Raw genomic sequence first — 26,674 nt, forward strand, 5'->3', positions numbered from 1 at the left:
ATGGCATATGGTATATTGATGTAATGAGCTTTTCTATCCATGATAGTGAATTTGAAATGCACAAAAACGAGACCCAAAACCATACATCAAAACATGAATGTGACGATTGATATTCAATCAGAATGTCACTGGCATTGCTTACATAGAAAATCATGAAGCACTTCCCATATTGACATGTGGTTACAAATTCCAAAAATATTGGATTATATAACAAGTGGAAACCAAACCATAGAATTCCAGATATGGTTCGTCACTCATCGGCACTTGATTTGGAAGACAGTTGAAAACCAAGCCCTAGAAGCCCCACCAGAGTCAAACCTGAGAGGAACGTGGAACCAAAACCGAGGAGTAATAATGCTCCCCTCAAAGACTGCAGATCAATAAGCATACCCAACAGTCAGAAATACTCATAAGATGATGTCTGCCTCTCTTTGAATTGTCGAAGGTATGTTATAATACAAAACATATTAATTGCAAAGCACTATTTCACATGATCAAAATAGATTTCGTGTGTTGATATGATTAACTTTTGCATGAATACAGATTACAGTACTTATTTAGTGTTTGAGTAGGGTAAGAGCGACAAATTCTCACAGTAGCAAGTAAAGTAGCATTATCATTAGCAAACTGCAATGAACTCTCCGGAGTGTTTTGCAATGAGTTCGTTAATCCCCACGATATGGATCTACAAAACAAATCATTGGCAATTCAGATACATGAGATATAACTCCATGATGCATACAACAAAATTTAAAACAGATGATTCAATACTCCCATGTGCATGCTCTGATCTGCACACATAAATTTCAATGTTAGGTATTGCCTAGTCATACGAGAGAGTGGATGATCCACTTACTAGAATATTGTAAACCCTTGGAAGCATTATGATACTGGGAATTGATATACAGAGAATTGATATGCAGAGAACCGAAAATTTACCCAAAAGCAAAAGCAACAAGACAACCTATGTAGCATTTCTGTGCAGTTAATTCCACTTGTAGGTCCCCGAACTATGCAGAAAATAATCAGCAAGAAAAAATCATATACATTTAACAGAAACAGCAGTAAACCACAGATAAAAACTGAAATTTTAGTATACCTTATATGTGCGCTTTGCTGCTTGTGGCTCCTCACTAATCTTAGATGCATCACTGACATATAAAACTTCCCCAGCACTAGTTAATGCCTTAGCAATCTGCAAGGAGAGACAACATATTAGCTTTTGCGATTGTAGAGTTTCAGTTAAAGTGTCTCTTCATCAACTGAGAAAAACTATGATAGTCTAAGGATATTATGGCATAGAGCACTTTTCTTCGGTATTTAAAGGAACTGAAAGTTTATATATATATAGAAAAAAATACTATCAATTCTCGCGTAATAGACCAAAATAATACAATCATAGTAAAGGATAGATCTGACATGACTGAAATGCTAAAACCATAAGCCTTTGTAAACTAGAGTCTCAACAACCCCAATCATCATTGTCTGCATGGGATCTACATCATCTTCGGCTGAATCCATTTCTAAGACAAAATGGCTGAAGACAATTGTCAAACTGAACTATTAGGATGGTACAAATTCAGAGCCTACTGATGACTTGTTGATAGTACCCAGAATACTAGAGAACTGGCAAGGTGAAGGGTTGATCCTATGGCCAATCCAGGAATACCTCTCATATCCTCAACCAAGGCCAAAATAACCTTAAAGTTATTATGCTTCAGTTATATCAGAGACTCACCTATCCCACCAAAATATTTGCAAGTAAATTGAAAAATATACTAACTTATCAAGATTTGAGGAACATGATAACAAAAATTCCATCCATCTTTTGGATAGAGGAATCGTTTTGCTATCTCTTGAATCTTCAGATAGGATAAGGCACAATCACAACAGCATTTCTGACATAAATACCCATTCTACTACCCATCTGAGTGATGAAACACGCTCCTTGGAATGCAACATCCTAGCATGAATTTCGTAGTCATACTTTTTAATTAATTTTTTAGGTACTCCATACAGACATATTTTAAGAAGTCATGGATAACAGATAATTTCACTTTTCTACGACACAACAATCTCTCTGATCACCTTAATATTTCCTTTTCCTGCATAAAATAATACATATTTTTGTATTTTATAACTAGGAACGCATCTTTCAGGAATTTAGTATTATCTAAAACTCTACACTCCAGTGTCATTTCAAGAAATCTATAATTATCTCTGAAACTTCGATTATCAGCTTAGCACCCAACTTTAGAAATAGCATCAAACCTTTTGAAGTTCTCCTTTATCATAACTTCCCATAGAAGCAAAGCGCCTTCCAGCATCAATCAATCGCCTTCCAACAGCTACAACATACATATTCTAAATTGTTTATCACTTTGTAGATGGAACCAAAGCTAGCTTCCTCAAGTAAAATGTCACCCTTTTTCTTTTATGTAGAAATCTGCACCTCTAAAATGAAGTTAGTGAAGCATCAATAAATCACCTTCCAATAACTACAGCAGACATATTCTAAATTGTTTCTCACTTTGTGGATGGAACCAAAGCTAGCTTCCGCAAGTAAAATGTCACCCTTTATCTTATGTAGTAATCACATCTTCTCTGAAATGAAGTTAGTGACGCATCAATCAATCGCCTTCCAATAGCTACAGCACACATTTTCTAAATTGTTTATCACTTTGTAGATGGAACCAAGCTAGCTTCATCAAGTAAAATGTCACACTTTTTCTTTTATGCAGTAATCACACCTCTTCTAAAATGAAGTTTCTGAAGTCCAATCAAGATGTGACTGCAATTGAAGAATTTCTAATACGTTTTCCCTATTTAAATGCTATTTGTACATGTGAACCCCTTCATAAAACACACATACAAGATATATAAAGTCTAGGTCATCAACGTTTGATAGGATCTGGATTTTGAACAAATTTAATGAGTGAAAATCATTGTATCTAAGCATGAACATCACATTTTAATTTGGTAACAAAATAGCAGCAAGCTGTATTGTGGATATACTAGCTATACCAGAAAACAAAATAACCATCACTAGAATACTGAAATTGTTTTCACTCTCCACAGAGAAATCAACACCATGCATTTATTGTAGCATTTCTCCAAAGCCTTGCAGCCCAAAGCCTTGCATTTCTCAGCAGAGAAATCAACAAACTTGAACTGGAAGCATGTGATCCTTAAACCATATAAGCACTTACTGTTGAATTTCTGGTTAATAACCATTATTCACATCAAACATACCAGTCCTTGCAATAATTTCCTCTGGGAGTACAGATCGAAGTTCATCAGCCGCTAAAGCTGCAGCTTTTGAATCCCCTTTCTCCCATGCCAGAGATAGTTGCACTAACTTCTCGCCTGCAAGTTCTCCACACTGTACGTTGAAATCTGGTGTAAGCTAAAGGAAATTGAAATAAAAAAGAAAACAATATAATTGTAAATTAAAGATCAAGACGAATAAGAAAAAAATAGAAAACGACCTCACGCTGCACAGGACCATTGGACAAAGCAAATGCGGCATCTTTCAGCTGTGAAAGCAAAACAAAAGAGTCATGAAAGCTAGATATAAACACTGTATGTTGATGATCAACATCCTATAGTCACACCAATCAAATTAAATACGATTATCAAGAATTGACGGCTAAAGTATACCTCACCAACCCAACAAATCCTCCTGAGTCAAGGTACACCATATTCGAGGTTTCTAGCATGTATATGCAAGCCATCCCCATTAAACGGAAGAAGAGTATACAACATAGTATCTAGCCCTTCATACATCCAATATAAATTTGCTGAATTGAGACCATGCAACATCGCTAGCAACACTATATGCCTAATGGGCATATCTCTAGCTTTCTTTGGCTCTTAATTAATAATAAGAAGGGAGAAGGGTGCATAATAGGTAGAAGAGTGTGCAACCAAGTATTCATCCCTTTATATATATATATATATATATATATATATATATATATATATATATATATATATATATATATTCCAAGACCATGGAATTGCTATCATAGCTCACTGCATGTTTTGTACACTCCATGGGCTCGTTTTAATAACGGCTATATGTGTTCACATAACAATATAAAAATTCCTCCCTTGAGCAGGAGGAACGATATGTAACAAATTTACATGGATTATTGTGTTCTGACCACAGGCATCTATATGTACTATAAATAACAATATAAAGATCTTTTCTTTCAGGCAGACATGATGAAATGTAGCAATCTTTAATAGATCATCATATTCAAATCATATTTACCATCTTTATGTGCCTATTGGGCCAATGTTTAGAAAAAGATGCCCTCGTTCACTAAAATGCAAGACCGAATTTGCCATCTTGAATAGCTTTTAAAAAGGGAACAAAATCAGACAGAAAAGTATACAAAAATTTCTAAGAAATTCCTATAAATTGGTGGTCATTTCTTTACAATTTCCTATGATTTCATAAATGAGAAGGAAGCACTCGGCTGATTGGTAAATAAAAACTGTGTACACTTGATCTGGATGATAATACTAATTTTCCTATACTCACATTAGTGAAGAAAACACATAGCAAACATTTGATCAAAGCAACAATCCTATATGAACTTACATCACTCTTTAGGTCATTTGGAAGCTGAAGGAGAAAGGTAGGTGATAAAACCATGCTTTCCTGCACATAAGAAGACACAGAGCATCCTTCCTTATAAAATTAAAAGTAAAAATCATCTATTTCTCAGTTGTCAAAATCTATTCACGTTTCAGGTACTAATGTTTGATCTATATGAATATACATATGTTATTGCATACAGCAAGATCTTTCATACGCTGCTCGACAAGAGAGGATGGATATTGCTCTAAGATCAGCGGTGGCGAAGATCCATCTGATGATCCAGAAGCTCTGGAGATAATTAATACACTATTTCCACTAGGACAATCTCTCTTCTTGTTGAATTTATTCTTCAGAAACAGTAAAGTGGAAGGATAAGGGGACAGAAAACGATGCCGTTTCATTTGAAAATCATGGAAGGCGAGGGAAGTGGTGGGCGTAGGGAAAAACGTGGAGATCATCATCATCGACGCTATCTAGCCTCTGCTCTCTGTATCTATCTGGACATGAAAGCTTCAGTCTACTTCCACTTGTCACTGGCGGATGATGATGAGAAGTTCAAAAAAGATATCTCTTTGGTTTAGACATGAAAAGCTTCTGTTGTATTAGAAGATGAGAGGTTCAACATTACATTTGTTGAATTGGGTGATTAAATTTCAAGGGGTTCATCCGCTTCATTCATAGTACTCGGACATTCCTATGGTATATGTACATATTCTCGGCCCCTCTCCTCTCACAGTTGGCGAATGGGTGAGAACCCAAATTCTAGCATGAGACACTCGCCCAAAAACTAATTCGATTAACCTTCCCAATACCATGTAGCCCCAAAGAAATTCAATTAACTTGCCTAAAAACCTCGTTTCATAGTCAATGTATATATTGTAGATTGTAGTTTAGTTTGTCATTTCACTCCTTGAGTTTTCTTTCCTATACCCAATTAGTGTTGATTTTGGAATTATTGATATCGCCCTATCAATATGCCTGTACGATCAATGTGTTCCATTTGTCCACCCTATCTCCGTAAACCATCACTGCATATATTTGTAGTTCCATTTGTCCATCCTATACCCGAGTTGTTCTACAATTGAGTATTGACAATTTTTTTGTATTTTACATTTTAGCCATGTATCTTCTTAAGACATGGGGAATTTCATAAGGATGGGTTGGTTGGTTCCATTTGAGACCTTAGATTAACGTGAAATATAGCTTTTATGAACCCAAACATTAACTTCAATTTTACAAAATTTTGTTATGGAATCAAGATTCACGCTTTAAGCCCCCCTCTTTGAGAGTCTTGTTGCCCCGTCATGATTAATTTCATAACTTTGTCTTTTGATTGAATGCTTCACGTGTTTTTTCCCACAAAAGAAACATTCAAGTCTACTCTTTAGATTTACGCATAGATTTGATACTAATGGCAATGCACCTCTCCGTAAGTAACTCTCCACACAAAGATACATTAAGAATACATGCCACATTAATAAAGGTCCAAGATTGGTGATCGCTTGATAATCCAAATAAGGGTTTCCCCTCCTATTTATGGGCTTGTAAGAGTGCACTTGTAATTTGAAGCTCCAATCTCTCAATATTGGCCTTTCACACTTCACTTCGAGTGCCTATCCCGTACGTAACAAATACCCTCGTCTTCCTCTTCTTTTCTTTGTGTTGAGCATTGCTCAGTTCAAAGTCCAATGCATGTCTTTCTTTTCTTTTAACTATGTTGGTTTTTTTTTCATTCCATTTCAGTTACTCCTTTAATTCCTTTGCCTATGCTCTTAATGTATTCTTTCCTTGACTTAAACATTTTCTTCTAGTGTCTTGATCCATTCATTAAAACCATGCAATCTTGTATCTCATGTTTCCTTATCCTTTTGCAAATGTTGATATGATTTGGAAACACTCTTAGGCTATAATATTCCACCTAGAGATGCTTAGACAACTACAAACATCAAACCTCTTCATTTCCACATGTCTTTATCTTCGGGGTCAATACTTATCTTTTCTCATGCTAACTTATTTGCGCTATCAAGAGGCATAACCTTAATCAATACAAGTGCTTGCTTTTTTCTTCGTCAACTCAATATCGTCTAGTCTACATTCCATGATTCGTGCAAGGTAGCATATGCATATATGTACATCAAGCAAGCATATGCAGTAGTAGCATTGCTTTCATCCAAGTTTACCAGTTGTTCAAAGGCCCACCTCCCGAGATCGAAATTTGTTAGCTCTCGACGAGCACCTAAAAAGCTGACCATAGATGAAGACAATCCAAGAGTGGCAAATTCTCAATGGGAAAACACCCAACGTGGCTAAACATATGGCTCATGCAAGTATAGTGTTCAATAGTTGGAGAAAGGCAATACATACTACTCATCTTAATGATACACATTTGCCCTGTTTTCAATTAACATTATTAACCACACGCTGACAACAAGACAATAAATGTGACCATGTTGGGCACATCTTTTGATACCATTTTGTTGAATGAAACAAAAACATGTTAAACATGGTCAAATTGGGCATAGATGTTAATATCAATGCATTATTCCAAGAGACACTATAATGCTCCAAAAGATTACCCAACTCTTGTTTTACTTTTACAAGAGTGCCCCAATTTACTACGTACATGTCCACAAGCCCAATGTCAAGCACATAATCTATAACAAATAAACATTCTTGTTCATCTCTGGATGTATCTCTTCTCCCGTTGTAGTTGATCCTATGCTCCCACAACCTTTTAACTATATGAGCAAAAGCGGTTGAATCTAGGGTAAGACCCTCCCTCATCTTGCATTCCCCTCAATGCAGTGAATCTAAATGCCTCCTCAACAACCTAAAACCATGGTTTGGTGTTAACCAACTCTATATATCATCTTGCACATCTAGTTTAAAACTTCATCGAAAATTAGATTCGTTGATGTCCTCATATGCATCGAACAACTAGTTATCATACAATGAAGGTTGTCCTTTACGCAATAGTCTATCATCATACCATCCCATGTGCATGGAACAAATAATGACTTTTGAATGCTAATGTTGAGATTGATGACTTATAGTGATTCACGAGCCATGAAACGCGGCTTGCAGGTCAGCTCAGGTGGGACCATAGGGGTCTCGGACCAAGGAGCTTGAGAATGAGCGGTGGTTGAGGTTTGTAGTGACTGGTTCGGCATGAATACCAGGGTTGTTTAACGAGTGCACCGGCTTTGTCACCGGATTCCAGAAGGTGAGCACACAGGATCTCAAACACCATGGGTAAGCGAAGAGCAAAGGAGGGAAGAACAACGCCTCCCCTAACACCACAAATGAGATACGAAAGTTTACACAACATAGAGAAACCAAAGCAGGAAACACAAAGAGAGAGTACCCAGATACAACAATACCAAATAATCAATTAAAGACAGAGATAAATACAAAGCCAAGGCCTTCGGCCGGTTAGTAGAGCTTCAAGCTCTTTAGACACACACGCACACACTAGTGAGCCTCTGGACGGGAGCACACAGACTTCCTACACAAGCAAAGGCCTCACCCTACCTAACCGAATCGATAAAACGGGAACTCCTAAAGCACTCAGCAACCCAATCCAACAACACCTTCCCCTCCCTAAAACGACCGATCCTCCAAAACAAATTCTTTCCCTCCGTTTATAGCCCAAGAAGGGTCTGTTACATTAGTTGCCAGCCCCTTCTGCTCGAGATCCTCTCCATGATTTCCTCCCATCACTCCCCTATAATTCCCTTTTTTTCTGGGATTATAAAAGTACCCTATTAAACACTCTTCCTAGTACTTATTAATACTTTGATATTTACATTTGTTTGTATGTAAGACTCATTTCATGTGCATCCTTGTACATCTTCCTAGTACTTATTAATACTTTGATATTTACATTTGTTTGTATGTAAGATTCATTTCATGTGCATCCTTGCACACCCTTGTTCGCATGCATCCGACGGACTTTTCCCCCTAGTGGCCGGAATCCTCCACGACAACGTGTGTCTAGAAACTATACCTTGAGAAACTAAATCAATTCTCCTACAAAGCATGGAAAGTTAGACAACATTATGTCAAAAACTATTGCTTGACATGTTGAAATCAATTACGTGAGTGCTTATTTGGAACCTAAACATCGTCTTAGTACTTAAACTAAACAATGGCTTTGTCATATAACATGCTAGATGTCAAACAAATAAGGTCGATAATCAAGTGAAAAGAGGGCGATTAAGCATACTTTAAATTCAATAATAAAGAGGTTAAAGGAGGACATTTGCCATAAATTCATATGGAAAAGCATAATTATGCAACTTAAGATCACATATGTAATCAAAAGCGGGATTTTTTTTTTTGCGAAAATTTGTCATCGCCATAATTTCACTTGGAAAAGAAGACGGACATTTAAACTTAAGATTGACTAATGACCAAAAGAGGTCATTGTTGAGAAAAATTAAGGCCGACAATTAGGTCAAAAAAAGGGCATCACCGAACAATTGAAGATCAGGATATCGAGTAAGAAGAAAGGGGCAGGAACAGCCTACAGGGCGGGCGCCGGCCGATTAGAAAGGCCAAACTCAAAGGAGAGGGACACACACAAACACACACAGAGCGAGAGACCAACAGGAAGCACAGCGCAAAAGCAACAGTTCAACGACATTCGGAAAAAATGGGACCTGCCCGCTGAAGCAGAGACACCATCTCTTCCCAACATGATCGCTTCGCTTGGCGTCTCCTCGCCGCTCCTTCTGAAGAATTATCTCTTCCTGGGCCTCGCTTCCGCCTCTTTTCACGCCACCTCAATCTGCCATGACAAACGTGCCAACAAATTCGGATCGGTAAGTCCTTGGGTTTTTTTCTTGTCCTTTTCATCTATGACTAGATTGATTCACGAGAAAAATGGATTCAATTCCTTTGGTTGATTAAGAGGGCTCTCTAATTCATATTCAAGTGTTTATGTGTGTGTGTGTGCGTGATCATCTCCGAAATTGATATCGAAAACAAGTAGGCCCGATAAAATGGCATCTATATAGCGTGTTTTATATGCATGAAAATCCTGTAGTTACATTAGAAAAAACAGTTCCTATGAAATTGAAACTATTTATTATTAACCATCAAGTCCTGAGGTTTTTTCCTTCATATACATGGCCAAATTGGTTGATTAAACAGAGTGGGTTCAAATTTTAGTTGACGACTGGCTCAACGATTTGCCTCTCTTCATGCCCATGCTTGTCATCATATGCCATTCAATTATGAGGATGTTGCTCCTTATACTTGGTGGTCGGGTTCATTTGTGCCTCTTTGGCCTTGGTGTCTACCACCATCACCATTGTCTGAATATTTGCTTCAAGCATTTTCACATGCACTTGGGAAGGATTTTCTCTGGTAGGACCTGGTCAACTGTCTTTTGGAGTTGTTTGAGTCAGTCTTCCTTGGCAGGGGCCATGAGGACAGATGTAACCTATGCATGCCTTCAAAAATGTGCGAGGAAGCTGATCCACTATAACATCCAATGGTATTATACTTGGGAGGGATTTTCTCTGGTAGGATCTGGTGAACTGTCTCTTGAAGTTGCTTGACTCAATCTTCCTCGGTGGGTGCCATGGGACAGATGTAACCTACACTGTAACATCCCAGGATATTATACATCATATCTGCTACTAAAAGAGAGAGAGCGTAAGCAAATTAGTGGACAAGGGCCCAAAATTTGAGAGCATGATTTGTTGAGAGCCTTCATGAAAGAATAAGAGGAATTTGAAATCCATATTTGCTTTTTCCAAAGCAAAAAGTCATTGCCCTTAAGCAAATTATTTGTATCCATGGCTGGAGTCCCAATCACCTCTGTTTTGTTTTGAATAGTTCTAAAAATTCTAACTTTGGGATAAGACCTTGTAAATCTTCAAGGTTGATGACGATTCAATCAATCATCGGAAAGAGTGTATATTACATATTAACCCCGACAAACACATTTTCGAGCTTCAACACCATGAAGGCAATTGAGATAGCTTACCATATTCCTTCACTTTCTATCTTGAAAACGAGTGACAGGCTATGACAATCCCTGCCGAGACACATGTTGATGGTGTTGATGTGATGAATGGATTGTGATTCACCATGACATTTGCATGCGTACAATGGCATTCTTTGCCACTTCTACATGTGATGATCCAAATCAATCATTTAGCGATGGTTGAAAGCACTTGTAAAAAAGACATATTAATCCCCACAAGTACATTTTCCAGCTTCAAAACTATGAAGGTGATTGAGATTCCTTATCATAATCTTTCGCTTCTCTATCTTTGATATAATTGATACAGCGTTGTGACAATCCCTATAGATACACATTTTGTTCACAAATATATTGTTTCACCAAGTTTTGTATTTATGAGGGCACAAGGAATAGCCAAATTATCACTATGCCCACATAACACACCCAAAATGTTTTGCAATATCCACCACACCTTTGGGAATGTCCTTCATGTGACATTATCAGAGAAACAGCTTCAATTTTAGCATAAATATCCTTGCATCGAGAGCATTGAGTATTGCCTCCAATGAGTACGGAATGCAATTTTCCACTTGTGTCAAGTCACAAACTATTTTCTTGTCTTTCTGAAGCAGCGTATTTCAGTCTCATGGCTTCAACTTTTTTTGCATCCTCTTGTATGCCAGCAGCTCCGAATATTTTAGTCATTGCTGTAGCACAAGTATTATCTAGTTGTACTGGTTGATCAAAAGTCAATATTCCAAGATTCAAATTTCCCCATTTTCTACAAGAACTCAATAATGCAAGCAATATAGGATAATCTGAAAAGAGCATCACTTTGATCACAAACAGTATCTTGTCAAACAATTAGCACAACCAAAGACTACTACCATGCGAGTATGATGATGCTCAGAGTACAGAATAATGCCATATTTTCTGCTCATATTCCCAAAAGCATTCAAGCTTCCTCCATTAGTTCAGAGTGACTACATGCACTCAAGACAGATAAAAATGTGACTGCATTTCAGAGAGTAACCTTCAGCTTGTATTCTTTAAAATCAACTTAAAGCTTTTTTACCTTGCTGTTTTGAATAACTAGAAATTAGCGCAGACAAAGAGCCAGCATACGGATCAAACTTCTATTTTCAATCAACCCTATTTTCATGAGATCTTGTTGTAATTTAGCTGCTTTCTCAATGTTCTCTTGGTACAAGACTTTAATCAATGCCAAAAGAGCAGAACCATCAGTACCATTTTGACCACCATTGCTTACGTCATCATGTGACATTTTCACTCTTTTGCTTAGCTCCTCAGAAACTCAAAATCGAGCATATGGTCCATTGGTCCACAAAGATTCATCGTTCATTTTGTGTATAAGTTCCAGTGATCTAGAGCTCAATATATGGAAAACGGCAAGACCTCTCTCTATCTCTCTCAAGATGTAACGTCTTGTTTGGTTTTATAGGTCATTTTGGCCTCATAAAAGATGTTAATATTGTTTTCTTCTTTCCTTCTTGTAGATGTTAATATATCATCATGATCATAATATCTCCCTCTCCCTCTCTCTCGTAGAGGTTAATACCATCATGATCATGATCTCTCTCAATCTTAAAAGATGTTAATATAACATCATATGTCTCTCACACACACATCCTTGCTTCTGCGATGATGGTGCCAGAGAGAAGGATCTGCAAAGTACTCCTTCCATATCTTTTGCTGATGTCTCGACATTTTTTCCTGCATATCTTTCATTTCTTTGATTACCCCTGTTCAGATATTTTGTCATAATCATTGGAAGTCATTATTGCGATTTAGTGAAACGAGCTAGTGTCTAAACGGATGTCGCTACTTTTTTTCTTGTTTGTATGAATGAACTGAGCCTCAGTGTTGGCCATCTGGTGTCCTTTTGTAACCTGATCCTGTGTATAAGGGGTGCCTAATTGCAGCACTTTTCATAACCGTGATATATATGTAAATAGGTAGAAGCAATACAAGGGACAATTTTGGCAATTCAATATTATTGTCTTGTCAGATAGAAAAAGAAACTTTCTTAAACACATTGAGCAATCGTGACATGCGTATGACATATCTAGCACTTGGTAGTAGGTTCGGGGAGGAGATGAAGATGTGGAAATCTTTGTCAGTCAGGCGTAAGCTTTGTGTCTATTCATGGAACTAGTCAGGTCGACTACGGTAGACATGATCTTGGAAGGGTAATCCATGCTAGATTTTCTTTCTATGTGTCTTGATTTTCCTAGGAAGTGGTCCTCAATGGTGACAAAAGGGATTGTGGAAGCTTGCCAGTATGGCATGAAATTAGGCAACATTTGCTTTTCGGAGAACAATGGAGAGGTATGTGAACATGCCTAGGGGCACATCGGTGATGATGGACTGTGAACTCATTGTTGTAGAAATGAGCAGTTACACTTGGTTCATGGAAGTCACATTGTGGTGATCAGACATACACCTTTTGTGGTACTTCATAGTCCTAACGTTGTAGTCGTTTCTCTCGGGTCGATGCTGTGAATTTCAGCTGGTGTATTTCTAACCCCGTGCTTATAACTACTCCTTTCTTGGTATCTACACAAATATTGCCTACCAGCTCACTAGTTAGTTTACTTGAAGGCCACCTGTGACTCCACTTATGGTGACACCTGGATCCTAACTGAAGGGTTGCTTGACTGATATCTTGCTTGATCATTTACTTGAACCTCTTATCTTTTCCTCTTGCTGTGCTTCTCACACCCTTACTGATTTTACTACCTTGACAATTGTACCTTACCCCAAGTTAGGTGGTGCTTAGATTTGTTTGGTAGGGAATCTCATACCAATATGCTGACTATCCATCTTAGTACTAATGGCGCTCCGTGCCAAGAGGTTATCCAACCCCTGTTTAAATAATTTACAGATTGCCCTTAGTTTGGCGTAACATTTATGAGCACTCTCACTCTCAGTTAACTATAGACACAATATAACACAATCAAAAGGATAGAAAGATGTTCTTGATTGTATAGAATAAGTTTGTATCAAATAACTTGTCAACCTTGAAATTCTAACTTTTGCATGCATCCCTATGTTACATTAGCCAATTTTATAGTAGTTTGGTAAGTCATCTTCTCGCCACCTAGCTTTAGAGTTAGATATGTTGGTCACTAGACCAACAATATCTCTTTAAAATGGTACCCTTCCTATTTAAGGAACCTTTATTTCTTGTTCTGTATCATACACTCTATCTAATATACAAATTATGGCCTTTTGGCCAAGTTCACACCCATTGGACGACAATAGGCATAGTTTGGGTTCATATTGTAGTAATATTGTTGGATCGAGGTGGAATTTCTTTTTAGGTAGATTTGATGCCTGTAAAATTGGGGATCCAACCCTTGCATGTCCTCATAGGACCATGTGAACATGATCAAATAGTAGTTGACCAAGGTGATGAGGTGTTGGAGTGGTTGTAGATCCTTGGCAATTATCAAAGGCCAGACGTTAGTGTTAGTCTTGAGGTTGATTTCCTTGAGAGTAGTGCATTGGGAGATTTGCTTTTCCCGGTCAAGCACTTCACATGCTAGGTTGAGTTTTGGTATGTTGTCAAGCGCAATAGTCGACATGGCAGCAATACAGAGTGGTGGATACTGATAAGGATGCACCACTAAAGGGCTTCAATCTCGAAGAGAGGAGTAAGCATTCCATGGTTGGCCATATATGCTTTGAGATCCTCATCATCTAGTCCTTCTAACATATTATGCTTTAGGCATGCAGGGGAATAGGGACCTCCTTTGCTAATTGAGGAGCTTAAGTGTTGTTTGCACCATCTTGTGATTTCTTGACTTAGGGTAACCAAAATTGGGGAGGATAGATCTATCTACTTGGTATTAGGGTTAAGGGTAAAAAGGAAAGCTCAAGGTGTTAAGCCACCATTACTATTGTAATAAATCTATATACTCATTAATCAAGATTTTTTCATGTAAATATTGGGTTGAATCAATCAATTAATATGTATCTAAGAATTTGATTCTTTGCGCTTTCTGAAATGTCTGCCTAATCTCTGCAGCTGGCTTAATCTTTGCATTCCTCTCCCTACTCTCTATGTTTCTCCAACCTAATCCTTGTATTCATTGTCCTAAACATCATAGAATCCAAATGGATGGGGAATGAAGATATGGTTTTGAACACCCATGAAGATGGTCTAGACCAATGGAGAACCACAAGAAGATACTGTAGACGTAGAGGATGAGATAGAAGACCAACCCATGTAGTCCCCGAAGGGCACACAAGGCACCCAAAATTCAAGTTATTAGATGTTGAAGGGAAAGGTGATCTCTTCCGTCATTTGATCACACAAGAGATCAATTGTATGAGAAATGACATAGAAAGAGCCTTGAAAGAGGAAATGCATAAGGAGATAGAGAAATAGAAAAAAGAGTTGTATGCCATTCTCAAGATAAAGTTATTGGAATCTATACAAAAGACATCAAAAGTCTTGTAAAGAAATTTAACTTAAGGATGATACTTCATAGTACCTAAAGGATGAAATATCCTCAAATAAGGTCGAACTCATAGTTAGTAAAAGTTGATCTACAAAAGGACAAGAAATAGTGGAAAATGCAGAGCTAGCGAATGTAAATAAGGAAATGCAAACATGAGCACCGATGGCCAAGGCTGCCAAAGCTCAAACTGAGCATCCTCACATGAAGCAACTCACCCTAGATTGAGTTTGTGAAAAAACAAAAAGGAAGATCGGTGCATAAGATGGAAATGATGAACACTACATTAGAAGAAGAAGCTAAGGTACAAAATGGTTTATTGAGCTGAAAAAGGAAGCCCACAAAAAGATGCCAAGAATCTTAGCAGAAAGATTGGGGCATCAGATAAATCCATTTTCTTCAGCATGGAGGGTAAGAAGACATGAGTTTAGAGCTAAAGCCTTGATCATCCGCTTCATGGATATGGAAAAGAAAAAAGCTTTCCTATCTAGGGAAGGGCACTCAAGTGTCACAATATATTTAGATGATGCTCTCAAACCAGCTCAACTAACACATTGCAAAGAAAACATGCCACGAGTCCTCAACACAAGAAAGGAAGAAAATCAGTTGTATGTAGAGATGAGAAGGTCATCATTATAGAGAAGAGAGCCTCATGACGTTTATGGCCTATGAGACCTTGTGCATGTCTACAAAGAATCACAATGGCTTTGTAAGGATAGATGTCTGGTATTTTGTGAAGAACACAAATATTGCAATGTATACAGAGAGTTTGGCTCTCTAAGGATAGATGTCAGGTATTTTGAATATATCTTCAAGAACACAAATATTAGAATTAGAATTAGAATTTTTATCGTCCATAAAGAGGCCAAATTTGACCTATGGGACCAGAGTATACATGTGTTCTTGATATGTGTCTCCTTCCTAAGAAGGGGTATTCATACATTGAAGCACAAAGTCTCTATGTGTGAATAAACCATACACATATGAGCTCAACCTTCTTGGTAGTGTCTTAGGTATGGCACTTAAGTTATTACTCCCTCTTAGTATGTCAACCTATCTTGAACGAATTGCACTATATGTCGAGCATGTGAAGAGCAAATGACATTCATCCTCTACCATGCCTTTATTGCATACTTTGCATGTCCTCAAACTAGTTACATTTTGATACCATGATGCAACTTCAATACCTAACTTGTGAGATTGAGTGCGAAGTAGTGGAAAGGCTCTATGAGCATTACTACTCATATTGGTAATGAGATAGGTTGGATACGATCAATAGGCATTCTTGCTTTATATTGAGACCACCATTCAGGGTTGACATTTGCAATGTAGTATTCTAGCTTTGTCCTCTTAGCATCTTCCCACATCATTCTTAATGATTCCACCAACCTTTCCTCAATCATTACATATTGCATAACATTGCCCAAAAGTTCTAAAAGATCATCCAAACCCCATCTTCTAAACCATTTCCTTATGTCAACAACCCAACCGGATGAGAGAATCTTACTTTTATGATTCTTTTGTAGCTTACATCTAGCATTCTAAGCAAGATGTGGCAATCGATGATTCGGCATATTCTTGACTTTTGTAATGTATTTTAATACTCTTTGGAGTGCCAATAGTTCTATGGATCAAACACTTGTTTCCAAGAGCATAACCTGGTAAGAGGTAGTGCATTTAACTCTTAATTGCCTCCTTAAAAACATCTTTTGAATTTTCTCAATCTCATTCCATGCATTTAGAGAGATGGTGCCACCCCATACTTCTACTCCATAAAGCAATACTTGAGCTACCATGGCATTGAACAACATTAGTTCTACTTCCCATCCACAAGTATCACTTTGGTTGCATTGGTTCTCCAAAAGGTAATACGATTTCCAACTGGCTTGGAGCCTAGAATCAAAGCATGCACTCCATTTATTTGTGGCGGGTACATCAATACCAAGATATTTAAAGCTTCGAACAAATTGTATATGTTCACCTCTATATGTGAGCATAGGGTAATAATGAGGTTGGATGGTTTGCACTGCCATCATTCTTGTTTTCTCTACAATTGCTACATCTAATACCCCAAGTAAAATTTGCATACCATCAACATCATATGAGAAGAGTATCACATCATCTGCATTGCAATATATACAGGGACCCGTCAGTGCATTGCTAGTAGACTCCTTGATGTACAAGGATATCGATGGAGCCGGTATGTTGTCCCCAACCACGAACACCATGAAGCACTAGAGGCTCCAAAGGGGTGGCTGTGCTGTGCAAAAAGGAACATCATGATTGAGTATATCTTGTGCATAATGCACGGTATATATGGATACAAATAAAAAAAGGGAACCCTAGGGACGGGATTTGCTACTTTCCACCTTAGGGAAAGAGGGGACCTAATGGAACTATACATGGCAATTTGCTTCTTTCTACTTGCCTACTCGAGGTTTGTATCTCTCGAAGAATCATCATATCAACCATTATATGATGATATCATAAGATCTACTGCTATGGGGGATATTATACTTTTAGGTCTTCAATGTCTGAAGTAAGGATAAAGAATAAACTATGTTTGATACTAACGAGGCTATATATGGAGAAGTTATGGCAGAAGAAGTTGGTCTAAAGTGACAAGCTCAATATGCATAGGTATTATGATATCCCCAGGCATCCTCCACTCCCCTACTTACATGTCTCATGCCCACATGAATACAGCCTTTTTACTCCACAAAATGTAAGAGATGCCATTGGTCCGTTACAATTTGGGAAGGCCCAAGATCATGATGAATTGGTAGGTAAGAACTTTATATGTGCCCACCTTGCTCCGTTGCTACCACGCACCTTTACTAGAACTGTGTGTGAAGGTTTCCCTACGAGTTGGACAGAACATACCATTGTGCCAATCTTCAAGAGTGGAGACCCCATGATGCTGAGCAGTTTTAGAACAATCATGATTGGCCATTACTCATCTAAACTATATGGTTCGATCCTAGAGTCAGAATGAGTTTATGGGCAGAGAGAAATGTCTGCCATTCAGCTGGACAGGCAGGCTTTTGGAAGGGGTTCACAACATTGGATCACATATTGACCCTCCGAGCCCTTATTGAGGGCAAAGCCCATAATAAGAGGTTTTATTGTGGCTTTGTGGATTTCTGAAAAGATGTCAACACTGTACCTCGCGCTTGGCTCATGCATAAGCTAGAAGCCCTTGTAGTTCCTATAGATATGCAATGGGAATTATGCATTGTATGAATTTATGTAAGTAAAGGTGCTGTCTCCTAATGTGTTGTTAGAGCCTGTGACTAGCACAATTGGAGCAAACAAGGATGCCCACTATCACCCACCCTCTTCAGTCTCTATATAGATGAGCTGTCACATTACAGAGAGATTCTATGGTTCAAGATCATGCCTAGCAGGTATAACCATACAAACATTATTATATTTTTATGATATTGTGCTGATATCTGACACTCTAGAAAGATTGCAAAAACATGTAAACGCCTTAAAAGTATTTTGTATGGATAAAGATTTGTTCGTAAACATAGATAAAACTAAAGTGATGTTTTTTAACACTACACAAGCATGGGTAACACGATCAGAACTAAAATTCTTCTTGGAAGAGGAAAAGGTGGCACACACAATCTTGCACTTACCCAAGAGTAACATTCAAAGGGCTTTGGTTCTGCTTATAGAGGCTGCTTTGGTCGATTCTGTCATGAATATGCAGCCCTTGGTGCTCTTGAAAGGCATTGTGCACATTTTCAATGCCAAGAGACATGGACTAAATTGTGGCTATTTTATACACTGGTCACACTAACTCTTCTCTGAGTAGAAACCTGGGGACTACGTTGTAATAAGACAAATAATTGGAAAGACTTAGAAATACCTTTAGTCTCAATAATTGCCTGTGTGATATGACACAAAGCATCATTGCCCCATGATAATAGTCCGAGTAGAGATGGTGGCCGCCCCATGACAACAGCCAACACTGAGGCTCAGTTTATTCATGCAAACAACGGAAGAGTCATGTCATTGGTTTGGGCATGATCTCGTTTCACCGGAATTGCAATAATGATTACTGATGGTGACATTATAAGTTTGAGCTCAAAATCGGAGCAGAGGTAATCAAAGAATAAAGGATATGTAGGTGGAATTTTCCTTTCTTCGTACAAGAGATATGTGCAGAAGAAGAGGAGAATTGTATGTCGAGATATCAGCAAAAGATATGGAAAGAGTACTTTGCAGATCCTTCTCTCTGGCATGATCATCATAGAAGCAAAGTAAGGGATATGAATGTGGGAGATATGATGATGATGATGATGATATATAGACATCTTCAAGCATGAAAGAAGGATTATGATCATGAAGATATATTAATATCTACAAGAGAGAGATTATGATCATGATGATATATTAACATCTGAGAGAGGTCCTGTCGTTTTTCCATACAGTGTGGCTCTAGATCATCAGAATTTAGACACAAAATGAGCAATGAATCTTTGTGGACTAATGAACGATATACTCCCTTTTGGGTTTCGGAGGAGTTAACCAGAAGCATCGTCATGCCACATGATGACATATGTAATGGTGGTCAAAATGCTAAGGGTGATTCTGCTCTTTTGGCATTAATTAAAGCTTGTGCTAAGAGGAAGGACATTGAGAAAGGAACGATACTACATCAAAATCTCATGAAAAGAGGGTTACTTGAAAATAACCCTTATCTGGCCAGCAGTTTGATCAGTATGTATGCCAAATGTGGAGTGCTCTCAAGAGCACAACATGTCCTTGAGGAGCTGTGCATCCGACACGTCGCCACTTGGAACGCATTAATCGCTGGTTATACCAGACATGGCTATGGTGATGAAGCAATGGAGTGTTTTGAACGTATGCATAGCGAGGGTGTTTCTCCTAACACGGTTAGTTTCATTTGCATCTTGAAGGCATGTGGTGTCTCTGGAGCCATCCTCAAGGGCAAACAAATTCATGATAAGATTTTGCATAGAGGCTTCCTAGTGAATGATGTTGTGGTTGGCACTGCACTGGTTGACATGTATGCTAAATGTGGTGCCCTTTCAAAGGCATATCAAGTTCTAGAAGATCTTCCTTTCCGGAATGTAGTCTCTTGGAATGCATTGATTGCAGGGTATACTCAACAAGGCCAAGGCAATGAAGCACTAAATTGTTTTGAACTGATGAAGAGTGAGGTCTCTCCAGATGCAGTCACATTTATTAGCATCTTGAAAGCATGTGGAAAAGTAAAAGATATAGACAAGGGTAAACAAATTCATGAGGATATTTTGCGTAGGGGATTGCTGGGGGAAGATATCGTACTTGGATGTGCTCTAGTGGGTATGTACACCAAATGTGGTGTGCTTGCAAAAGCACAAAAACTTCTTGAAGAATTTCCGATTCGAAACATAGTTTCTTGGTCTGCTCTCATTGCAGGATTTGCTGAACAAGGGCAAGGTAATGAAGCGCTAAACTGCTTTGAGAGGATGCAAAGTGAAGGCCTCTCTCCTGATGCTATCACCTTCATTTGTCTCCTGAAGGCATGTGGCAATACAGGAGCCATCGATAAGGGCAAACAAATTCATTATGAGATTGTGAGGAGGGGCTTATTGGAGAAAGACACAGTGCTTGGCACTGCCCTGGTGGATATGTATGTGAAATGTAGTATGCTCATGCAAGCACAACAAGTAATTGAGGAGCTTCCAGTTCGGGATGCTTTCTCTTGGTCAGCACTAATTGCAGGGTATGCCCAAGAAGGGCAGAGTAGAGAAGCATTGAACTGCTATGAACGGATGCAAAGAGAAGGTCTTGCCCCAGACAGTGTCACCTTCATTTGTATCTTGAAAGCTTGTGGTAGTGCAGGGATAATAGACATGGGAAAACGAATACATGAAGAGGTTGTGAGGTGGGGTTTCCTGGAGAACGATGTTGTGCTTGGGACTTCTTTAGTAGATATGTATGCCAAATGTGGTGCACTTGAGAAAGCGGAGAAAGTGCTTGAAGAACTACCCATACGAAATGTAGTCTCTTGGTCCGCCCTAATTGCTGGTTATTCACAACAAGGGCAAGGTCAGAAAGCTTTAAGTTGTTTTGAGAGGATGCAAGGTGAAGGACACCCTCCAAATGCAATCACATTTTTATCTGTTTTGAGTGCATGTAGTCACTGTGGACTAATGGATGAAGCTCAACTGCTTTTTGGGAATATGAATAGAAAATATGGCATTGTTCCGAACTCTGAGCATCATACTTGCATGGTAGTACTCTTTGGTTCTGCTGGATGCTTTGACAAGGCATTGTCTGTCATCAAGGTGATGCCCTCCTCAGATTATCCTATAGTTTGGCTTGCTTTATTAGGTTCTTGTAGAAAATGGGGAAATTTGAAGCTTGGAATATTGACTTTTGATCAAGCAGTACAAATAGATAATACTTGTGCTGCAGCTTATATTCTCATGGCTAATATATTTGGAGCTGCTGGCATGCAAGAGGATGCAGACAAAGTTGAAGCTATGAGACTGAAATATGCTGCTTCAGGAAGACAAGGAAATAGTTTGTGGGTTGACACAAGTGGAAAACTCCATTCTTTTTCCATTGGAGGTAATACTAAGCATTCCCAAAGTAAGGATATTCATGCTAAAATTGAAGCTGTTTCTCTGAAAATGTCACATGAAGGACATTCCCAAAGTGCATGGTGGATATTACAAAACATTTTGGGTGTGGTATGTGGGCATAGTGATAAATTGGCTATTGCTTGTGCCCTCATAAATACAAAACTTGGTGAAGCAATATATATTGTGAACAATATGTGTCTCTGTAAGGATTGTCATGATGTTGTATCACTTATATCAAAGATAGAGAAGCGAAAGATTATGGTGAGGGATCTCAATCGCCTTCATATTTTTGAAGCTGGAAAATGTGTTTGTGGGGATTAATATGTGCTTTTTACAAGTGGCTTCAACCATCATGAAATGATTGATTCAGATCATCACATATAGAAGTGGCAAAGAATGCCATCGTATGCATGCAAATGTCATGGTGAATCACAAGTCATTCATCACACAAACACCAACAATATGTATATCTGTTGGGATTGTCATATTGCCTATCACTCATACTGAAGATAACAAAATGAAGGATTATGATAAGATATCTCAATTGCTTTCATGTTGTTAAAGTTGGAAATTGTGTTAGTTGTTAATATGTAATATGCACTTGTTACAAGGGCTTTCAACCATCATGTAGTTGATTGATTGAGTCATCATATATAGAAGCTAAACGCAAAAAAATAACTGTAGACTTCTTAAATATCGATGATACTGATCTCAATGCATCAAGTGGCTTTAGGATTGGATGAATGGTGGTTAGGGAATGATCGATGCAGTGAATCTAGGGAATGATAAAGTATACCGTGTGCATCTAGGTGCCTTTCATGGATCTTCACAATCTAGTGCCTGTATTCCGTGTATCCTGATACTTTCTGTTACTTTCATCATCGGCATTCCTTTGTTTGCTCAATGTTGACTCTGGTACATTGTCGGTGAAGATGTGGGTCTATGGAAGAATTTAGTTATCTGTTATTGCTAACATGTCCTCTGTGTTTAATAAAAGCAATAATATGTCCTGTGTGCTTAATAAAAGAGTTGATTCCCTATGCTTTAGCAGTTTGAGTAAGCCTTGGCCAAATCAACAGAGACCAACTTCTACATCATCCATTGAATGGTGATGCACTCAGCAAAGAGTGTTGCATGCTTCTCTCTGATGTGTTTGTAGGTGGGCATCTACACTCTTGACTTCCCCTTGGTATGCAAAACTTGCAATGTTTGTTGACCCTTGGTATGCAAAATGCTTTCCCCGCATTGATCTCTAGTTGGTGGGAGGAAACTCTGAGTTGTCCTATTGATTTTTGAGCCCAATGGGGCATGTAGATGTTAATATGTATCGCGGTCTCAGTATAAATCCATCTTATAAGTAGCTCATGATATGAGCTTTGTAGTGGGACATCTGTAGAAATCCTTCAACAACTTTTCCCTGTGTCTCTGACGTTCTATCAAGATCAGCCCCAAGCACCGTTGGTCCTCATATTCCATTACCTTGCATGGTGGGCCAAAGCCTTGGTTAAAGAGTTAATAGTATCTCTCTCTTATTTCATACAAAACAATACAGTGGCAAACATAGTGTCCTTCATATTCTACTCCCTGATGACACAATTGACAGATTCTTTCTTCCAGAGGTGTGTGTGCATATCTGCCTGCCTCAATCTCTTAAAAAATGTTGAATAGATATATATCCGTATAAGAGGGTCTTATGATGAATCCATAGTTGCCCCATCACATTGTGCGACACAGGCAATAGATACATAGCCATATAAGAGGGCCTTATGATGAATCCATCATTCGATATGTGGAGAAAGTGTCTCATAGTGGGCCATATTCCTACCAAGAGATGTTGTGGGCCTGATCCATGTTAGAGAGAGAAAGAAAGATATATTAACGTCTTTTAAGAGGCCAAAATGGCCTATAAAACCAAACAAGAGATTACATTGAAAGTGTTGTCTTGTCTTTGAGAACAACAAATCGAGAGAGAGAGAGAGAGAGAGAGAGAGATGGATGTAGCTCAATTGGTAAGGTTGCCCAATGGAGACCAGGTGCTCATGGGTTCAACCCCTACATTCCATAGTGGCATCTAGTGAAATAAGAGATATCTATGGAGTAATAGAGGTGAGAAAATTGAGTTTCGACTTAGCACTAGGGTAAACGACTTAGCACTAGGGTAAGCTAATTACGAGAGAGAGAGAGAGAGAGAGAGAGAGAGAGAGAGAGAGAGAGAGAGAGAGAGAGAGAGAGATTTTAAGATGCAATCTCTTCACATTTTGGAGAACAACAAACCAAAATAAATATTACAAGATTACTAAAATTACTTAAAGTACCAAATATTCCTGTAAAGAAAGAAATATGATTTTATTTTATTTTGGCAGGGTTTGAAAGATGGCCACAAGGTATGATATCCTTGAACTTAGTGATCTAGTGTTGTACTCTTAATGAAAGAAGACAAGGGGAGATTATTAAATACAGGACTATGTAAATTATACCAAAAGAAAGAGAAGAGCCGCTGAGAAAAGGGATTTGCTGAAGTGGAGATGTTGTGAAATACATTATGGGAACTTTGAAGAGGTATTTTTCTTCATATTCGTATTGTTAAAATTGTGTGTGTGTGTGTGTGTGTGGTTTCATGTCATGGATCCTTCTGTGCTCCTTTGCAGCTTTATTGGTCTTCTGGCATGTCACGCAAGAAAGGGGGACTTGGTCACAGAAATTTTGAAGGGAATCGGCCTAATTATTTCGAAGGATATAGAAAGCAAAAGAGTATCATGCTTTCTGCTTGAGCCATGTCTACTTTATAATTTTCAAATTTTATATTTTCTTTATGCACGTGAAAATTTTGACTTTCGCCTTATTTAGTGTATAATCAGTTCCTCAGAAAGTTGAGGGAATGCTCTTAATTTATTCTCTCTATTCGTTAATGGAAAAAAATATCAACCCCCTATTCAACCATGGTTATGAAAACATTCCCTATTACTGGAGAGCACGCATTTGTATACAAACGAGATGCATGGAAAATATAAAAAAAGCTTCCTAGGTGTGTCTTGGGTGGTGTACATTCTATAGAAATTTACAGTATAAATAAGAAGCGTTTAACAATGGCAGTTCTCACATTGTCAGGACAATCATTTCAAAGTAATAGTGCTCATGACATCTCATTTTATTTCCCTATCTAGCTTGTTCACGTGCATACTCCATAAGCCTCTTTTTTGTGGTATTAACTTTCTTCATTCTTAGCTCTATAATTGCTATTATGCTGTTATGCAATAACCTTGTCTTAAATATTGTGCACACTAGTCGAGTGCGAATCATTGATTCAAATTGTGCTATTTATTTTTCACATTTAGGAACAAATCCTGAGGCTCCTCGGAAGGGTTCGAAGAAATCATTCCATGAATTTTGGTCAAGGGAGAGCTTTAGTCAATTCTGGGGTGGTTTCTTTGAAGATTTTAGATTTGCATATGATGTTCCTTTCCCAGAGGGTAGAAAACGGGCTACTGGGGCATCCTCACCTCGAACTGGATTCTCTGATGACAAGAAAGTAACTAAAGAAGCTCCGACGATAGGGTCACCATCAGATAGAAAGATCCTTGGACTACCTCCATCTGGTTCTCTAACAATTGAGGAGTTAAAAAAAGCGTAAGTGTTTTGTTTTACTTTTTACGTACTCTTTGTATTGTTTCATTTTCTTGATTATCATCGATGCTATATATATATATATATATATATATATATATATAAGGAAATTAAGTTTTAATCTTCATAAATATTCAGGTTCCGTGCATCTGCATTGAAATGGCACCCTGATCGACATGAAGATGTTGCGAAGGTCAGTAGTGATTACATGTTGCTTTACCTATATTTGGATCAAAACTTCGTACTGAAAACTAGGTATTTTTATATATAACATATAAAGAATCAATTTTTAAATGTTTAGAATTTTATTTGGATAAAATTTTGTACTCATTTATGTAGCATATGAAAAATGTTTTTTTGCAACTCTGAAGCGATTTTTGTAAATATTTTTTCAATCCTTGCTTGGTGAAGATAATAGTCCAGGTGTCATAATTTATCCAAATCAAATTTTTGTACTCATTTGTGGTGCATATATAAAATGATTCTTTCTCACACATGCATCCCCCCTTGTAGGTTTCGTGTTAGGTTTTGGCTTTGACATTGGCCCATGTTGTCTTAGCATACCTAACATATTGACACTCACACACTGAAATAATACATATATATAACATTTGCAGGCGAATGCTGAGGCAAGATTCAAGGATTGCGGGGCAGCATATAAGTCACTGCTACTTGCATTAGCCAAATATGGTTAGGGACAATTGTTAAGTTCCTAACAGTACTAACACATTTTTCTTGAATATTGAAGAACCGAGAAATCTCTTTCTTTTGTTAATATGCAAATTATATGAAAATTGTGTGCACTGCATGTTATATACAAGCCAGAGCAATAATTGAAAAGCTCTCATGATTTCATGGATTTTTAATGAAATATATCCATTCTTCAGATGCTTGATAGGCTACTCACTTGGTGAGGCCGAATGAATCATTTGTAATATCCATTGAAAATAAATTAAGATTACGTTCTTTAGATTCCTTTGAGAATAAAGGAAAGGAATATTTACTGCTCAAAATTACTCTTTTAAAACTGGGAACAATTATGAGCAACATTCTTATTGATATCTAGGTTTTTATCTTTCATTTAGGTGAAAATTTTTGTTTTTGTTTTTGCATCATCAAAAGAGGTTTTCTGAATCAATAAAGTTGTAGTGAGTTCACGTTGACAGATATTGTCTCTGGTAAATTTCAAAGTGTTTTGAAGGAAATTAAGAAGTTAACTTCGTTTTAAAAATGTTCTTGGGGTCCAATTAAACTTTTCTTTTTACGTATTATTGCATCTTGTTATGTGATAGTTTTTAGAAAAATGCATTGGTTCGATTGCTAGATATGCATATAAAGTGACATTCACAAAGATTATGTGTCAATACAAACATTC

The 26,674-nt window shown here is 37.8% G+C and overlaps 3 protein-coding genes across 4 annotated transcripts; 2 read left to right on the forward strand and 1 right to left on the reverse strand.

Moving 5' to 3' along the window:
- Window positions 1-86: 86 nt before the first annotated feature.
- Window positions 87-5,207, reverse strand: LOC147862454 (LOW protein: ammonium transporter 1-like protein). 2 transcript variants are annotated; one of them, XM_087321564.1, is made up of 9 exons: window positions 4,807-5,207; window positions 4,610-4,669; window positions 3,489-3,536; window positions 3,253-3,382; window positions 2,272-2,348; window positions 1,100-1,195; window positions 940-1,010; window positions 595-685; window positions 87-370 (listed from the first exon to the last, which is right to left on the reverse strand). In XM_087321564.1, exons 1-9 carry the CDS (start codon window positions 5,071-5,073, stop codon window positions 251-253), a joined length of 960 nt encoding a protein of 319 aa, XP_087177690.1. In that variant the 5' UTR covers window positions 5,074-5,207; the 3' UTR covers window positions 87-250. The 2 variants fall into 2 exon arrangements, with proteins under 2 accessions (XP_087177690.1, XP_087177691.1); XM_087321565.1 differs by having other exon boundaries at window positions 4,824-4,963.
- A 3,956-nt stretch (window positions 5,208-9,163) lies between these two features.
- LOC147862455 (putative pentatricopeptide repeat-containing protein At3g15130) lies at window positions 9,164-23,092 on the forward strand. Its single transcript, XM_087320834.1, has 2 exons — window positions 9,164-9,432; window positions 19,510-23,092. Exons 1-2 carry the CDS (start codon window positions 9,307-9,309, stop codon window positions 21,994-21,996), a joined length of 2,613 nt encoding a protein of 870 aa, XP_087176960.1. The 5' UTR covers window positions 9,164-9,306; the 3' UTR covers window positions 21,997-23,092.
- Window positions 23,093-24,069: 977 nt separating this feature from the next.
- Window positions 24,070-26,269, forward strand: LOC147862456 (uncharacterized). Its single transcript, XM_087320835.1, has 5 exons — window positions 24,070-24,234; window positions 24,324-24,426; window positions 25,011-25,302; window positions 25,438-25,492; window positions 25,917-26,269. The coding sequence occupies exons 2-5, from the start codon at window positions 24,342-24,344 to the stop codon at window positions 25,992-25,994; spliced, it is 510 nt and encodes a 169-aa protein (XP_087176961.1). The 5' UTR covers window positions 24,070-24,234; window positions 24,324-24,341; the 3' UTR covers window positions 25,995-26,269.
- Window positions 26,270-26,674: the final 405 nt, after the last annotated feature.

Source organism: Azolla caroliniana, unplaced genomic scaffold, assembly GCF_043228905.1.
Source record: "Azolla caroliniana isolate FFs.n. ecotype wild unplaced genomic scaffold, voAzoCaro1.0.p SCAF_6, whole genome shotgun sequence".
Lineage (NCBI taxonomy): Eukaryota > Viridiplantae > Streptophyta > Polypodiopsida > Salviniales > Salviniaceae > Azolla > Azolla caroliniana.

Bases quoted from the DNA above. Each gene is read 5' to 3' on its own strand.
- LOC147862454 (XM_087321564.1), bottom strand. From the start codon at position 5,073: ATGATGATGATCTCCACGTTTTTCCCTACGCCCACCACTTCCCTCGCC. The intron at 1,011-1,099 runs GTATACTAAAAT...TTTTCTGCATAG, and splicing joins CAGCAAAGCGCACATATAAG to TTCGGGGACCTACAAGTGGA. The intron at 371-594 runs GTGAGAATTTGT...ATTGATCTGCAG, and splicing joins ATGCTACTTTACTTGCTACT to TCTTTGAGGGGAGCATTATT.
- LOC147862455 (XM_087320834.1), top strand. From the start codon at position 9,307: ATGATCGCTTCGCTTGGCGTCTCCTCGCCGCTCCTTCTGAAGAATTAT. The intron at 9,433-19,509 runs GTAAGTCCTTGG...TTTTCCATACAG, and splicing joins GTGCCAACAAATTCGGATCG to TGTGGCTCTAGATCATCAGA.
- LOC147862456 (XM_087320835.1), top strand. From the start codon at position 24,342: ATGTCACGCAAGAAAGGGGGACTTGGTCACAGAAATTTTGAAGGGAAT. The intron at 25,303-25,437 runs GTAAGTGTTTTG...ATAAATATTCAG, and splicing joins ATTGAGGAGTTAAAAAAAGC to GTTCCGTGCATCTGCATTGA. The intron at 25,493-25,916 runs GTCAGTAGTGAT...TAACATTTGCAG, and splicing joins GACATGAAGATGTTGCGAAG to GCGAATGCTGAGGCAAGATT.